General features: G+C 38.1%; 1 protein-coding gene across 1 annotated transcript in view; it reads left to right on the top strand.

Moving 5' to 3' along the window:
- The first annotated feature begins 562 nt into the window (after positions 1-562).
- dapk2b (death-associated protein kinase 2b) overlaps positions 563-16,614 on the top strand; it is a 32,603-nt gene continuing 16,551 nt past the window's right edge. The window contains exons 1-3 of the mRNA XM_057329142.1: positions 563-691; positions 1,359-1,531; positions 13,539-13,760. Of these exons, the coding sequence (XP_057185125.1) occupies positions 1,455-1,531; positions 13,539-13,760 (299 nt within the window). The 5' untranslated portion in view covers positions 563-691; positions 1,359-1,454. The remainder of the gene's footprint in view (positions 692-1,358; positions 1,532-13,538; positions 13,761-16,614) is intronic.

Below are 16,614 nucleotides of genomic sequence, written 5' to 3'. Positions count from 1 at the left end.
ATGTTACAGCGATGTGTTCTGCGGAGACTACAGATATTAGTGAAACGGTGTGTAATAAGTATCCTGTTTATTCAGTTTCAGCGACGTAAGTTAACCCTAAAAGAAAAAAACAACGGCATGCAAACATTTAAATAAGTGTCTGTAATACGCTGCACTTTAAAAGTTAGTGAGATGTATCATTCTATAAACAGTGCCTACTTGAATGTAAATTTAATTGTGCATGCTTATGACTAATATTAAGCGAACGATTGCGTGGAGTTTTTTTATATTAAGTTGCCGAGGCAGATTTTTTCACGTGAACTGCGAAAAAAGAGTATCCAACAGGCGGCGAAATTATCACACGGGAGTGTGAAAAAAAATGTTAAAGTATCTTTTGATAAACTTACTGTCTTCCGTAAACATGGTGACTGTAAATAATTTCAATATTCCAAACCCTATGACTCGACATTTCTATCAAATCATTCAAAATCGACGAGAAGTTGTTGGACAGAATCAGGAAAGAACCGACTCAAATGAACGAGTCATAATTGAATCGAACATCACTGCTGAGCTCAACAGGTGGCGTGTGAGCGAGCGCCGGACTGACAACAAAAGCGCGTGCGCTCAGCTGAAAAGCTCCACTCACACGAGCGGACGCTCAGACAGAACTATGCGCCAGCGGAATACGTCCATTTAGGTATAATTGCGTAAGGTAAGACATCTCACAGTTTTCTTCTACTGTAAAGTTTAAAAATAATAATAATTCTCTACGGCAATTCAGTTTGTTTTGTAAAAGTTGTAACGGATTAGGAAAAGATAGCATGTGGATTTTTCTCACGGTTATCATGAACTGCTTAGATATGCATAGCAAGCAATATGAGCTACATTGTATGTTGTATTATAAACACATCTTTGTTATACTTTTTGTGGAAATTATTGTTATAATAAAGCAGCAACTGGTCAGTTTTTCATAGCATTAATGCTCAACATTGGATCTTATCTAGCAGGATATACCTAACCAGGGCAGTTTCACTGTATAATTCAAAACCTTTATTTTCCTCTGAAGGAAGTCACTTAGTCACAATGAGTTTTAATTACAGGTCTACTCAACCCATTTAAAACCTCTGTTTTTCTTGTTTTTTTTGTTTTTGGATTTGCCCACAGCATTTCTTTTTTTGGATGACTGTCATTCCCCTGTGTGCCAAATGATATTATGTCACACTATCACATTGCATCATGGGTCACAACTGTTACTTATTGTCTGATTTCCTATTACGCTTAAACTAGGAAGATGCAATGGATTTTTTGGAAGTGGAGGAATGCTGTGCAGCATGTTGAAACATGTGCATCAAATTTGATCGTCTGTGGCTTTGTTTCAGAACACACAGCTTCCCCTGGCCTGCGTGGTTCTCCAGGGACACTGCAAGACGCGTTTGCCTCACTGTCCGCCGTTTACAGAGACACAGTCGTCATCAATGAGGACATTAGGAATGGCTGTGTTCAAGCAACAAAAAGTGGAGGATTTCTATGATATTGGAGAAGAACTGGGAAGGTAAGCGATATGATGGGTTGACTTAGGATATCTTATAATTGATTCCAGCTTTTAGACTTTTTCTGGTTTGTTGTTGGGAAAAGACTAGCTAGTAAGCCGGTCGGTGTATGGATAGTAACCCCAAGGGTGTTTATGAGACATTTTTTTTGTTGGGAATGGTGACTTCCTCACTGCATGAGCAATGTTACTCATTAATATCCCCAAAAAGGATGTCAGATCGTCATTATTTATGATGCTAATGTTAAAAAAGCCAAATATCAAAATAATAATAATGGAGTATATTAAAATGATCTACGCCAAAAGCAAAATGTTAAAGCCCCCCACCCCATTCCATTGGCACCAGTTCTCATTCTTGAGTAATGTTTGTTTCTCGTACACGGCACACTCCCCTTCAAAGCTGTCCCAACAGGCAATGCCAGCTCTCATTATGACATTAAACACAAAAACTCTCTTATAACCACTGTGTATGCACCTTATCAGTGAGAGGAAGTTACAAATCAATCCAGAAAGGAAGCGTTAAACTGCGTGCGAACATTCAGGAAAGGTGTAACCTCACGCCCAGTTGCAGGGTTGCAGGTGAAAGTCATCTTTCAACGCTAATCTGTCATCCATTCTATCATCAGAATTGTAATATCGACAAGAAAGATCGTAAACCTGTTCCTATAGCTCCGTTCGGAAAGGCGCGTCTTCCTCTGATTGGGAAAGGTCGTTGCCTTTTGTCACGGAAGCCTCCTGGCTGAGGGACAGATGTTGGTAATTGTTTGGAATAGGTAACAGGCTCAGCCATCTGCCTGACTGGCTTTGTGTCCCGCTCAATGGCGCATACAGGTTTTTATGACACACCCAGGATTAGATGAGATACCTGACCTCCCTTGGAGGGCTGCAAGTGAGAACTGGGTTGACCTCACTGACTGTTTTAACCTGTTTCATTATCTGGCAGGTGAAAATCGAGTTCTGTCAACAAGGTGTGCGTTTCTAAACAATCCATGTACAGTTTCAGATGTTCTTTACATTTGTAATGCAAATTGTGCCGGACAAGTTAGAAGGGGTGTCACGGTATTGTCAATAATCGTGATATAAAAACCAACGATGACCGATATCACGTGAAGACTACATATATGATAAAATCATAAACTTATTTCTAAATTTGTCTTAAGAGCCACAATGGTTACACACTCTCACTCACTTCGCCTCCCTTCACTTGTATTTTGAGTGGGATTCCTTTGCCAAAAAAGAGAGAAAACAAGAAATATACAAAAATAAAGATGAATTTGACTGATAGCATTTTTTTTACATTTCAATGTATATCACGATAATATCGTTATCATGAATTATTTTGCCCGTTTTAATCATAAAAATCTGTAAAAAATGTATTTACTTAAAAACATTTTTGATGTATATCACGATAATATCGTTATCATGAATTATTTTGCCCGTTTTAATCATAAAAATCAGTAAAAAATGTATTTACTTAAAAACATTTTTGATGTATATCACGATAATATCGTTATTATGAATTATTCTGTCTGTTATAACCATGGAACCAATAAAAATCTGATATTTGTGGTAGTGACGTGTCTTAACAGAAAACAATACATTTTAAAAGCATAATTTTTGCAATAAAAGTCCTTTGGACACTCGAAAAAACCTGTTTAGATAATTTAATTAAAAGAAGATTTACTTTTTCGACCAAGTTTTGGTTTCCTTGTTTTAAAATTACGCCTCCAGAACCCACAGACACATTTCACAGAGGGTCAGACGCATCCGAGGTGAAAATACTCTCGCAGGCAGACACGTATCTCTTGTGTGAAAGAGGAAACAGATCTTGTGTGGTTTCGCACAGCTGTGTGTGATGATCTGAACCACGATCGCAAACATTTCTATTAGAAGAAGTGAGTGCTAAAGAGACCGAAGGGAAAATTAAGACACCTAAAAACTGAACAATTGTTCATACTCTTCCATGTGGGTAGGAGGAGGGTCGTACCACTGCATGAATCACCTGCCTCAAAGGTTGACATAGAGGTACAAATGAGACCCAATTACATAACCATTTTGTTCCCTGGAGGTGGGGGCTAGCAGCAGACAATGACCTTATTAAGTTAACTTCCATAATGGAAGGATAATGACTATACAAGTTTGCTACATTTGTCTGTGTTGTTTTACACGTTGCACCACTTTTAACTTTGAGAGAAGTTTGATGTAAATCAAGTTACTATTTTATTTAACTTTATTAGTTCTGCTTAGTTGTTAAATGCCGCAGCTACAATTTTTGTAATTCCCAAGAAAACCACAAACTGTCTTACAGTATCATGTAGTGGCATAACTACTAGTATCAGCTGGTCCGTTTGTCGACAGGTAAGAACTCTTATGTAAGCTATGTACAGTACATAAGTAATTGTTATCGCAGAAATAAGCCCCGACAGTGTGATCAGGACCCGATGAAAAGCGGGTGCTTGTACATTATCCCACTTATTACAAGACTACTTGGCACATGAGAAAAAACTGGACATGAAATGTGAATTTGAAATATTTTATTAGCTCATTTTTACCGATTGCAGACCTTCCTTGAGGAAAAGCCGTTTACCTTCAGTTTTAAGGTAAGAAACGATGTTCAAATGTCTTGAACAGGCAATTTGGTTTAATCATTTGTAAATATAATGTCGTATATGTTATTTAAAGACATATTTTAAAAAAAGCTGAAAATAATTTACCGTGTGTTTTGAGAGGTTGTTATCTGGGAATAACGAACCTGCAAATGTCCTCACTGGCCAATCAGAATGAAGTATTCCAACGAGCCGTGTAATAACAAGACATAAAACATAATCAGACTATGGCAAACACTCTAATTCTCCAGGCTGATCTCACGCTCGAATGCAAATCTATATTTGGTTAAACTACTCGGTTTATAAGGTATTTTAAGGATCTGCCATTGAGGTTAGGGTGTATCGAGGGCTAATAAACATTTTAAATGTAGCCAAACATGATTTACAGTATTAGAGATAACGACACCTCATTTAAAGGCGCAGTTCTTGAAAATCAGCGGCCACTAGCGTTGTATTATAGTTTTGCAACGAATCTCTGAGTCATTTGCCCACCCCTCCCTTTCGAATTACGACGGTGGCCGCAACAGTAAAAAAAGATGTCATCTACTGAGACAGCGGATAGCAGTGATACAAGCAACGATGTTTCTTTGCAAAGGTAAGGCAATATATTAACGTAATTAATCATTTAACATGTATTCTATTGCGAAAGTTATTGTTACAATTCTATAATTAGATATATTTCTTGCGTGCTATCTAGTACACGCTGAGAGTAGTGAAGTAACTAAAGTTAGCTAATCGTAAATAGCAACGCTGTTCAAAGCGTTTGATCTGACAGCGACATAGGCAGTTAGGTGTAAGTTAGTAGACGTTTGTCTCCCCCTTTGTAAAGTCAGGAACAACCGGAGTACGTACCGCAGGGACGGAAAAACATTATTATTCGGAGGTTATTATGGCCATTTGTATAAAATGCTAACGTTACCGTTTCAACAAAACAGTTGTTTGGTAAACATTGAAAAAGTGGAAACATTGAAAATGTTGAATTATCTTACCAGTCTAGCAGAAAACAGGCAACTTCGGCGTCGCCTTGAAAACATTTGTCTTTCAACAATGCCTTCCATCTGGTAATAGATACACCGATGTTTATCCTGGATTTCTGCCGCCGTTTGTCTCTAATTCGTCTGGCAGCATCACGTTTGCGCTTCTTTGAAGAAGGAGATTCACGCTATGTCGGCACTTGTGCACAATACGCATGGTCCTCCATTTTATCAAAACTTCTAAGACAGAACAATCAGTTGCTTCAGCTAGACGATGACTACTCCTCCTCCTCTCCGTACTACGACTTACTACTTTGTGCGTCTTCAACTCAGTGATGACGCAAGCTGCGTCTAAAAACACACACGAAGACCAACATATACGAAACGCGCTCTGTAGAGCTGTTTGTCCGTTAGAGCTTACTGTACAAAACATGGCTGCGCAACATAACAAATTCCATGTAGATAGGCCCGCTCCCTATGTAGATACAACTGGTTTATTCTAAGGTAATAAAAACATAACTTTTCATTACGTAAGGTTTTATACACATCTAAAGACACAGTTATGTATGTTATATTGCATTTCTGTTAATAGATCATACAAAACATCCCGCACTGTACCTTTAATCACATTGGCAATCAGAGGAAGTGAAGAAAGCCAATCAACACCAGAGAATTTCACAGCATTGTTTGGTTATGTCCGGTATGTTTTGAGAGATCTGTGTGTATGATAGGTAGGGTTTTATACTTTATAAAATGATTCCCATAGCAACAGACTATGCACACCGGAAGATATTTTTTGTCCATAACAACATACCGTCTGTCTGTACAATAGGCTATATTTTTGTGTGCTGAGCTCATGTCACCATTTACTCTATTCAGGGTTGTTGCTGTCCCGAGCCGTTTTGGGGGTGTGAATGTCCCCACCTATAAAAATGTTTGTCCTTCTGTTTGTAAATTTAAACAAAAGCTTTGTCTAAGAGAGAATCTCACATCAAACTCTTCTATCATGTCGGAGTGAAAGTATCTTGGTGAGTCATACAGTAAACAGAGATGTGACTAATACAGTAGGCAATAATGTCTGTACATTTGATGACACAGTGCTTAGCATATTCTTACAGCAAGTCACATAAAAGTCTCTGTCTATAGAAGTTATATTTAATTATTAAAAAACAGGGCTATAAGGTATGAAAACTGATTTGGTGCTGTATTGAACTTTCCATACTTAGGGGCCAAGCACCGCAATTGCTGCATTTCCCTATTGGAATTGTTCGTTTATTCTTCTTCTTCCCCAGCGGGAGTCTATGGCAGCCCTATGAACTGTATGTAGGAAAATTATGAAATATGTCACACTTGTAGGGGTGGTCCTCAATAGTCATGTGACCAACCTTCGGGTATCTAGCACTAACTCTATAGCGCCAACACCAGTTCAACACCTTTGGTGCTTGACCCCGTATCGCCACTTGCAGCTATATTCTTTTCTAAAAGCTTGTTGAGGGAGCATGCAGACAAAAATGAGATGTTTTCACTAAAAATGTCTGATTTAAAGGTTTGTGTCCTAAGCTCATAGACAGAACATACAGTAGGTTTGTTGATGCACAGATGTCACCCACAGTTCTAATCCAGGGGTATCTGGGTAAATGTACTGTAGCTACTGTATGTTTAGCTAACTTACATTTACATTTATGCATTTGGCAGATGCTTTTATCCAAAGCGACTTACATTGCATTGTATTATACATTTGTTTCTGACTATGTGCAATCCCCTGGGATCGAACCCATGACCTTGGCATTGCTAGTGCCATGCTCTAACCACTGAGCCATGCAATTATGTTCTCTCCCTATGTTCTCTAAAAAGGAACAGGACATTGTCACGGTGAAGTGAAGCTGAAGCTGAAAAGCTGTTAAAATTTATTGAAGTAACTGTGTGGGAGGATTGACAGGCTGTTCAGAGTTTGAGAGGAACTCGCTTGACAGTTTTCAGCGCATGTAAAGATGTGACACCTGTAATACAATAATGTTTTATTGTTTGAGTGGATAGTTCCGTTCATGTGTGCATTCATGTTATAATACATACTGTATAGTAAGAGCTGTGATGTAAACATCATTGTGTTTTATTTATAAAGGTCATATATGTTACCATTATGTTTCCATCAACATACTATAGTGATCACGAGATTGCAAATTTTCTATATTTTTTATTATATTTACATTTCAGTTCAATTGAAATATAAAAAATATGTCAGAAATTAAACGTAAGGTTTTGATTTTTAGTGGATAATGCATGTCTGGCTGCTGGAAAATTTTAGCAAAAGAATAGTACTTGATGAATTTGATAAGAAGAAAGGTAAAATATGTGACAATATTCACAACATAACTCTGAGTGTTATATCCAATGAAGCATTATGAAATGTGTGTATAGACACTGTTGTATGTTGATTTTCATAGTACAAGGTTAACTTTCTCCCTTATGATGTCAAATAAAAATATGCACATATTCCATTGTGATGGTAGAAAAACAAGTCGCTCTATTAAACTGTATAGCCTAACCCTAATAAAAAATGCATTAACATCTGTTGTCAGTTGTCAGAGTTAAGGTCACTCGTCTTTTAAATGTATACATACTCAGACTCAATAAAACTCAGTGTCATGTTGTCCCTTCAGGCCAGTGTCCTGCATTTGGTTATTTGGGCTGGCGCCACTGAGTCAGCCGCATGGCCAGCGAGGCCCTCCGGCTAATAACCCACAGCTGTTGGGAGTGGAACGTCCACTGAGACCTCCGGCCATCTAAAACACAAGCGGGCTTAGAGCAAAGACTAGCGGCACGCCTCGTCTCGAATCCCTCAGCTTTTCTGTGAATTGAACCTCTGACAAAGTCTCTAATGATGCATTAAAACAAACCACGCCAACTAACACTCACAACTCAAACACTGATTCCTCATGAGCAGCGTCCAAAATTAACATTAAGCAAAAATGAGTAAAAATTGACCTTGGGGAGTAAAAGAAATGGTTTACTCGCCAACTTCAACATAATGTTTTTTAAGAATTTGTAATAACAGTTGTACTTGTTGAACTTGTAAATGATGTGCATGAATCAAGTCAAACAGAAAACAACAGATCAGGACTCATTTGTAACAGAAACTGAATAATTGATTGTTGCATTACATTTGTCCAGTTAGTTTGTGTAGTTACGGATTGAAAGAAGAGCTTCCAGCATTGACATTACTGAGGTTTCTAGAGGTGAAATGCCCTATTAATGTGATAAATGGAAAAAACATAGACAATGTTGAGTTGTTTTGATCTAGATTTGTGTCCTCCCCCGGCTCAAGAATAGGCCACCCCTCCGGCTAAACATTCCAGCCCGGGATTGGTTTCCCATGCTTGTGCTGTTCATATGTGCGTGTGTCATGTGTGTACAAGGGAGAACCTCTTATCCGCTCCGCCCCTTTTTTCCAGGTGGGGACCTTTCAGTGTTTGCCGACCTGATAGCTTATCATGACGTTTACTAGGTTCTAGGTTGTTAAACAAACATTTTTATTGATTCGGCCAATAGTCCCTCTTGATTTAGCAATCAAACTTATTCGGTTCTATTTGCCAAAGGCCCTGAATGCTAACGTAATTCTCTTTTTGATTTCGTTACGCATTATGTGAGCAGAAAACCGTGTTAGATGTGCTAGAAGAGCATCAGTCCTCTGAGTGAAATAGATGTTGTTTTTCTTAAATCAGTGTGCTTTGACCAAGTGGTCACAGACTCTTAGTCTTTATTATGTCTGTGTTTTTGTGATAAAAGAAAGAGAAAGGTTTAAATAAATTGAGGCCTTGATGCCTGTCATTGTGGTAAAAATAAAGTGGATGCTGGATTGTGAATGAATGTGGACTGGACTCTTATAAAAGAATGTCCTGGTCATATTTCACCCCTAAATCTTATTTAATAATCTTAAAAAGTATATAATTTATTAAATTTATAATCATGTTTATCTAATTGATTTAAAATATAATAATTAGTATTTAGAAGATATATTTGCATTACAAAAATAAGATGAACAAATTAAAAGATGTTTATTGACATTGTCATTTAAAATATTATTTGGGTTTAAAGGTGCCGTGTGTATTTTTTTTTTTTTTTGAGGATCTATTGACAGAAATGCAATATAATATACATAACTATGTCTTCAGAGGTGTATAAAGACCTTACATAATGATAATAAATCATTTTATTATCTTAGAATGAGCTATTTCTATCTGCATACACCGCGGGTCCCCTTACATGGAATTCGCCATGTTGTTTCTACAGTAGCCCTAAATGGACAACTTGTTCTACAGAGTGCGTTCAACGTTATCTCCTTCAGCAAAGAAGCAGAAAAGTGCCGACATCTTAGCCCTGTGTCAGCCACCGTAGCGCTTCGAAAAGGAGGGGTGGAGTGAGCCGTTGGTTGCAATTCACAACCTCACCGCTAGATGCTGCTAAATTTCACTGGACACTGGACCTTTAACCTTTCAACAAAATATTTTTTTATTTTGGGGTAAAGTATCACATGTATCACACAAAATCCATAGACCCACAGCTACTTAGTAACAGTCCATGACCACTAATGCCAAGTTCACAAATATATGATTTTAAGTCCGATTTGCAAGCCGTTGAGCTCGCTGATAGGACGGGCTGTGATTGGGGGCAAAACAGCATGCGATCAGCGCTCGCCAATCATTATGTGTGAACTAGTAAACGACTCATCAAAGAGGCTCCCTGACGCGTCGCTGATGCCTCGCAGACGCCAGACAAATATCTAGCATTATAAATATCTAGAGCTGTCGTCCGACTTGAAATCATGTGATGTAAAATGAAGCGACGAGCCACAGCCAATGACAGCAAGCCATGGGTTGAGGTCACCGGAACTGCCCCCGTATGCTGATCCATTCTTTCACCCATATCCCGTTTTTTCCTTTTTCTAGGTTTTTCCGAGCAGATCATCAACCAAACAGCTTGAAGCACAAATTTCTTTCCGACTTCCATTTTCACATAAACAATTCCCACGTCGCATGTTTTTCATGTCATTTTCTGTTCCACATCTTGCGTTTTTTTCGTGACAAAATGTGGTTTGGGGACCGGATTGAGTCGCTGGGTGACAGAATTGTTCACAGCTCGTGTAGCGTGTCACGTCCTGTTGCAGATCATTTATGTAGTTAATGAACACATTAACAACTTAAGACTCCAGACTTCACAGAGAGGAAGTCATGTAGTCTGAACAGCTCAGCGATTGGCCGACGTTTAAAGTTGTGTAATCATGTGAACTTGGCTTAAGAGAACCAGAAGTATGATTCTGTTGATAACACACACGTATACTGTACAGACAGACAATCACAGACCTTGTGGAAGCTCTCAGTGGGCTTCATGTAAAACAGGAAATATCTGGCTGTAATCATCATCTGATCATCTTCTCTATGTGCAGAATACACAGTCTACTTTAACAGGACATTGGTACAACACATGAACAAGATCAGCAGGTGACAAACGGAACTATAGGCTGCATCATATGTATTTGTAAACTTCCCATGTGAGCTCACAGAAAAGGGAAGAAAAAAAGCAGAAGTACTTTTAAGAATCAATACACATGAAACTTTTTAAACTAGTAAATGCACACTAACAACTGTTGACTAAGGATTATTCGACATTTGTACGTTAGCAACCCATTTTACATCAGTGAAAGGGAAATAGATATTCAAAGCAAAAAAATGCAGAGCGGGACAGAGTGCCAGTACTGAAAAACAGTCAGTCCATTATTCACAAATATAGCTGCGCACTGACACCAGACATTCTGAAAAATGTTTAAAAACCTGCTAAACATTCTCCACATTTTACAGTGAACATCATCACCCCTTCTTTTCTTTTCACCCCCATCCTGGTATCCGAACAGGACGTCTGTTGTTGCTTGATCTAAACAGACAAACGCATTGGCAACCAAACAACATTGACCCCTAATGACTTCCATTGTATGGTCACAAAGAGACATTTCTCAAAACATCTTCTTTTGTGTAAATACGTGGATTGATGCAGTATTCTATATAATAGTCTTGAACACTTACGCCATAATATGCAATGTATGTCTTTTATACCATATTTCATTTTACAAGCTTCAGTTTCACGTTGTATTAACAAAGATCAAACAAACCACCAGAAAACATGACCAGCGGAAGAAATGGTTACAATATAACCAGATCCTCATCTGTCGAGAGATGTTGTTTGAAATGTTGAAAATATGCATGAGGAAGCAAAAGCGTCTTTGACACAGAAATGTGGTGGGTGGGAGGCATTCCTGTTCTCTGCTTCTGTCCTTCATGAGAGTGTTTTCCTCCCACACCATGACCCTTGGCTCGCGCTCCCCTGCAGCAGGATTTCCTCCAGGGCTTTAACTATTTGACAGATGTTCTGATCTGAGCTTCTATAGGGAACGTGAGTGAAACCCCCATGAAGACACATTGAAGCAATTAAGATACAGCCCATAAACAGAGGTGGGTAGAGTAGCCAAAATCTTTACTCAAGTAAGAGTACAAGTAACTAAAGAAACTATTCACTATTCTAAAAATGACTCGAGTAAAAGTAAAAAAGTATGCACTGAAAAAACTACTCAAGTAGCTAGTTACTAGTTAGTACTTTGTATCTGATTATATACTATTCATAAAATTAATATTAATGCCAATATTTGAATATTATATTTGAATCAATATTTGCAATTAGTATTATTATCATAGGCAGATATCTTTGCAATATACACACAGAGACTAAATAATAGAAAACACAGAAGAGACAAGCATTTCTGTAAATTTCATCTAGTCCCAATTTCAACGTAGGCTACACAACTTATTTAGAATATTAGACCATGTCAAACTAAAGTGAACCTGCAGAGTTTTGCGTTTACAATGCACTTAACTAAACTCTAGGCATTTCCTAAGTTTATCTATAACATCTGCAGTGAAATACAAACTGATTTTAGACAAAACTCACGTTGTGTCACATGTGTTTGTTGTGAAAAGCTCTTACTTGTGTTGCGTGTTCTTAAGTTTCCCGCTACGAGGAGTGAGTAACTTCAGATTCTGCTGCGACCTGAACAAATCATTTGAACTGATTCGTGAACCTATTCAGACGGTTTTGCCCATTGTTCAATTAATGCTTTCAAAAGAATCCATCACTCAGGAATGCCCCAGTAAAAAGAGACGAGAGCCTTGAAATAAACTACGTATTTTACAATCAAGGAACGAAGGAACGTCACGCAGTGTATCGAAGTAAAAGAACAGATTTTGTATTAGAAATATACTCGAGTAAGATTAAAAGTACCCACTTTTAATTTTACTTTAAAAGTACACATTTTCCAAAATGTTAATGTAAATATATCACGTTACTACCCACCTGTGACCTTTGCACAACCGTGCGTTTGCACAGAGACTGAAAGCAAAAATACACGTGTGAAAATATGGTCTTGCAGAGTGCACTTGTGAAAGTTCTACCTCAAAATAAGTTGCTTTTATTCTGTCGGTAGAATACTGAAACAAAAAAAACTCTAATTTTCTCTCTCTTCTTGCATGTATTTCTATAGTAATTGTTGAGAATTCATGTATCAGCACTTCTCATAATGTAATATTGGCTCTTTACACTGAATTGCTTTGTTGTTTTACTTACTTTAAAGTTGCTTTGGACAAAAAGCTTGACATGACACTTCTAAAGGTAGCATTTTTTATATAAATATCAATAGGATATATATATATATATGTTTGTATAGAATTGCATGTGATCCATGTATAAATAGCAGCGTGTGGGTTTAAAAGGGCATAAAAGTGACCAAATGGTCACAGTGTTTCATTTGAGCATTTCAATTTTCTATACATTTTTCATTTATTTATGACAAGATTATCTTTGTTGGAATGCTTTAATTTTGCAAATCTGACAGATGCAATGAGGCAACTTTTGGGGAACTATTCTGTGCTTTTCTTTAGAACCATATTCAGAGAAATAAATGTCGAATGTAGAGATGCACCAATATATCGGCCAATAATCGGCATCGGTCAATAATTGCAATTTTTCACACTATCGGCTTTCAGCCTATAGTTTTAAAACAGCCGATGATCAGGGCCGATACATCCTGTCAATCAAAAGAGGACAGGAAAATGCAATGAATTTATGCTGTTTATACAGAAAATGTTAAGAAAAACATCACCAGTTTAATGTTCAATATTAATTATATGGTTAATAACAGTCAGAAAGTTAAGAAATATAAATGTAATCTTCAGTATCGGTATGGGCAGATATCACTCTGAATAATCGGCTATCGATGGAGAAATTTAGTATCGGTGCATAGTTGTGTTCTATTCTTAACACAATCAGGTGGCTAAAATGTTTCATCATGACTAACTGTCTCTCTCTCTCTCTCTCTCTCTCACCCAGTGGACAATTTGCTATTGTAAAATGCTGTAAGGAGAAAAGCACGGGAGTGGAGTACGCCGCAAAGTTTATAAAGAAGCGTCTCAATCGGGCGAGCCGGAGGGGCGTGCGACGAGAGGAGATCGAGAGGGAGGTGGACATCCTTCAGGAGCTTCAACACCCCAACATCATCTCATTACATGACGTCTTTGAGAACCGCACTGACGTAGTGCTCATCCTAGAGCTGTGAGTGAGACAGGTCCTCCTACACTATAATTACCCATTCAAACACAGCTGTACTCACTGTACTTCTTAAAGGGGCCATGTCCTACACTTTGTACAGTATATATTTTTTTGCACCAAACACAAATCATAATTTAGTCGTGATGGTCATTTTTATTCCGTTTTTTTATGTGATGTTTTTAATAAGACATTTGCTCTATAAATCCTAAACGGCTAACATCCTCGCATGTGTAATGAGTAACATTAGCTTTAAGTGTTCATGTGTAAATGTTGGAGGTCATATTCATTGTTTCATTGACATTACATCCATTAGATGTCTAAATGTGCCCTTTTGTAAAGCTTAATATCCGCAAATCCATTTTTCCTTCATCGAAGTTATTAAAATACAGTGTTAGCTAAAATGTCTGTGCACTGTCTTCATTATAAGCAATTGAATGCTATTACCATGCAGTACGGCATTTGACAACCCATTATTAACTAACAATGGATGTACCTTACAATGAATACGAACCTACTGCTTTTCTCCTTCAATGACATTGCTTTTTAGATGACTAATGCATCCATCTAATTCCACGGTCAGACTTGACTTTTCGTTCCATTGACTTCCATTCATACGCATGCGAATGCGTCAGACCGGAAACGCAAGCCCGTCGGACGATATTTCGCATTTCGCTGCGTAGCAAAGTTCAAGTTGGGTGAACTCTGACCTGCGAATTCGGTTAAAATGTGGTATGTCCTAATACTTGCAGTCTAACGTACTAACTGTACATGAGCCTACTCAAAAGTATGACATCGGGGTTGCATATTTTTGGTGCATATTTGAAGTATTTCAATTTACATGCAGTCGTTCTGCACAGCCTTCCAAAAAGTGTGTTGTGAACTTTCCTAAAAAATTGTGAATAAGTGATATCAGATTCATTGCAGCTCCATTTCCATGACTGCTTGTTGGTTGTTCTATTACGTAATTCTTGGAGGGAACGATCAGTCGAGCTTTGTGCTGTATCTCCAGGCATGAATTTGTATTTGTTCATGATGGACCTTGTGAATGTTTGCCTGTCTCTGAATGAGTGTTGAAGAGGCCCAGCTCAGGTTTTCACTGCCTGAAATGTGTTCATGGGAGCGTACGCAGAAGCTCAATTAGGACTCATTGAGGCCCATATCCAATTAAAAACTTGTCAATGGCATTGACTGTCTGTGGTCATTCAGCTACTCTGTATTTTAAAAACAGTTCAAGTTGAGCTGAACTGATGGTCTTGTGTACTAGTATGTGTGTTGTGGAAAGTGTTTTCTGTAACTTGTGATAACATTTTGATGGTAGCGATAAAGAAGTGTTCTGCTCAGCTTTTTAAAGCACTGCTGTGGTTAACTTTCTGGGAGGAAGTTAACTAGTCTCATTTTGAGAAGGCCGGGTTAGATCTTCATGAGTGATTGTAGTTTGGTAATACTCAAAAGACATCAGTATGTATTGGGATACACTACATTATAAACCATAATATCAAACTTGTCACTCAATTACATTTCATACATGTATTTATGAAATGTAATAAGGTATTAAAAGCATGATAAATACTTAACTACTGTTCACCTCTGATATTCTCCCTCTCTCGCTTTCCCTCTCTCTCTCTCTCTCTCTCTCTCTCTCTCTCTCAATTTTTTTCAATTTCAAGGTACTTTATTGGCATGATTGCGTGTTCTTACAATATTGCCAAAGCATTGAACATATAACAAAAGACATACATTAAGTACAAACATGAGATTAAAATTAAACTAAGGTGCTGAGTAAGGCATAAATATAGAATGAAATATAAAATAGAGTATATGTAAGTAAACAAATGAAATATGGAAATAAAATCTCAATATCAAAAGTAGATTTCAGGCAGAAACATGAGAATGTAATAAAGTCAAGAGTGTAGATGTGCATTAATTGTAGCAGATGAAGGCAGTAGTTTGTGCAGCTGATAGATGTATGAAGCAGCAGCTGATGTGTGTCTCTTCTCCCCCACTAACATCTGCATTCGCTCTGTTTCTGAACACCTATCAAACTCTGGCATGACCTTTGACATTTTGTGAAAGTGTTTCTCTCTCACATCTTTAAATTGATCACAATGAAGGAGAAAGTGTGTCTCACTCTCCACCTCACCAGTGTCACAGTGTGCACAGACTCGTTCTTCCTTTGGAAGCCATGTTTGTCTGTGTCTGCCTCTCTCTACGGCCAGACTGTGATCACGGAGTCTGTATTTGGTCAGGATCCGTCTCTGTTTCACATTGTCAGCGCCGAGGCTTGAACTCGGGTCTCCGGTGTATGAGACTACTTAACTCCCACAGAGCCACAGGGGAAGTGTGAATAAGACTCTTCTTTTTAATAAAAAAAGGTTCCAAAAACAATCCAGTAAACAAAGGTAATCCAATCGGGATGAGAAAGTATATCCAAAAAAATCTTCAATAAGTAAGACAAAAAAATCCACAAAGTCCAAGGGTTGAAAAAGAAACAAATCAAAAGAAACTTAAGACTGAAGACATACCAGAAAAAGTTAGTGACTGCTCGAACGGTAGGCTACTGGACTTTAAACACCAAGCACAGGACAGAGAACAAAGGGCAACTTAAATACACTGGGGTGAAATGAGGCACAGGTGAAGACAATGACGCTAATGTGAACAACAGGTGAAACAGTGACCTCTAATGGCAAAAAACAAGAACCAATAGTCCCAGATCCTGACAGGACCCCCTCCTCTAGGAACGGCTCCTGAAGTTCCCTCTAGGACGATCGGGTCTAAGAGCGTGGAAAGCTCGGATGAGATCCGGGTCCAAAATATCCTTAGCAGGAACCCAGGAGCGCTCCTCCGGGCCATAGCCTTC

This window comes from Triplophysa rosa, linkage group LG3 (assembly GCF_024868665.1).
Source record: "Triplophysa rosa linkage group LG3, Trosa_1v2, whole genome shotgun sequence".
Classification (NCBI taxonomy): Eukaryota; Metazoa; Chordata; class Actinopteri; order Cypriniformes; family Nemacheilidae; genus Triplophysa; species Triplophysa rosa.
This window is presented reverse-complemented; position numbering and strand designations above follow the sequence as displayed.